This window comes from Cyprinodon variegatus, unplaced genomic scaffold (genome assembly GCF_000732505.1).
Source record: "Cyprinodon variegatus isolate N-32 unplaced genomic scaffold, C_variegatus-1.0 Scaffold81, whole genome shotgun sequence".
NCBI classification, from domain to species: Eukaryota; Metazoa; Chordata; class Actinopteri; order Cyprinodontiformes; family Cyprinodontidae; genus Cyprinodon; species Cyprinodon variegatus.
The window spans coordinates 1,343,283-1,344,807 of NW_015150534.1; the positions used below are offsets into that span (position 1 = coordinate 1,343,283).

Sequence of the window (1,525 nt, forward strand, 5' to 3'; positions counted from 1 at the left end):
TATATATTTTTAGTAAGATTCCAAGGCGGCCCCAAAAGAAGAAGAAAACATAAATCACACTAGATCAGGGGTAACCAATTAAAAATCAGCAGGGTCCAAATAAAGAAAATCATCAACCAGTAAAGTTCCGGAGACATTTTTAATTATAATCTGTTACTTTAAATAGAAATTAACTCTGAAATAAAATTAGGTTTTTATGCATCCATGTTATACATTGACTTTTTAGATTAAAAAAAAGAAAATTTTTCCATTTAATATCTAAAGTGTTTTTTGACGTAGAGTATCTGAGGAACACAACCGCTGTCGGCTTCCGTAGTTTTTAAACGTTAACTTGAAAGAACGCCCAGACGAGAATCCCTCAGCATAATGCAGCCTCTACCTTGTTTCGCAATGATGTGTTCTTAGTACTGCGGGGTTTTTTTTACTTGAAAAAAAAAAAAAACAATAAAGCACAATAAGGAACTAGTTTGGTTTTGTCTGTTTTTTTTCTTTAGTTTTATATATAACTAATGGGTCTAAACATAAAGAAACAAACAGGTTGTCTCCTCTCCAGCCCGCTGCCTGTCAGTGGAAGCGCCCACTCTGACTGACAGCTCGCAGCCTCCGCCCAGACCAGCCGCGCCACAACCAGGCAGACTTCTTCCAGCTCCCAGCCGCCACCGGGGGCTGCAGGGATGACCGACAGTATCCCCCTACAACCCGTGAGGCGACAGAAGAGACATGACAGTAAACACCGGAGCGGGTAAGGGCGGTGGGGCCGCCCCACGGAGCCGATGTTACCGGGCGGGCGGTATTTGCTAGTCCGCTGGTGTCCGTTTCTGTGGCTGAATTTGTTTACACCCTCCCCTCTTCGACATGGTGTCCCAACCAACCCGAGGTGGTGGTATTTCCTCCTCTATTTAGTGGTTTAAAATGTCTAACGGCTTATTTTCTTTGCTTATAAACCCGTGCCGCCGCTCATTGTGGCTCCTAACGGCTAGCGCTAGCTAAGCTCCCCGGCAGACATCCTTGTTCCGGGGCTGCGGTCCTTCGGACGCCCATGTCAATATTTGCTCGGCTAACATCACTTTAGTCCCGCTGGAACACAGAACAGCAGCAAACCTGTTCTCTGTAACAGAGTCTGCAGGTTACAGGTTCACTGGACGGATGAGTTTAGCCGCAGCAGCAGCAGCTTCTGGGCCTGTTAGTGATGCTGGAGGCAGACCTGACATGATGGGTGCAGAGCAGGGCTGCCAACTCCCTGAAAAATACAAACCATAACCCTCATGTGGGCACTGGAAACAAATCTAAACCTAGATAAATAATTATTTCCTAAAAATAAGTGCATTTGTTCTTGAATTGAGGATATAAAAGAGACATTTTGCCAATGGAACAAGACAATTAACATTTAAAATAAGAAAACACAATTCCATTGTCTTATTTGAAGTGGGATGTGTTAAAGGAATAGTACACCCAAAACATGATTAGCCTTCATTTTCTACTCACCCCCATGCTGAACAACACTCTGGAGTACTTTTTTGATATC

The 1,525-nt window shown here is 43.8% G+C and overlaps 1 protein-coding gene across 1 annotated transcript in view; it reads left to right on the forward strand.

Annotated features, from left to right (window-relative positions):
* Positions 1-566: 566 nt before the first annotated feature.
* atp9a (ATPase, class II, type 9A) overlaps positions 567-1,525 on the forward strand; it is a 76,539-nt gene continuing 75,580 nt past the window's right edge. The window contains exon 1 of the mRNA XM_015373131.1: positions 567-742. Within this exon, the coding sequence (XP_015228617.1) occupies positions 675-742 (68 nt within the window). The 5' untranslated portion in view covers positions 567-674. The remainder of the gene's footprint in view (positions 743-1,525) is intronic.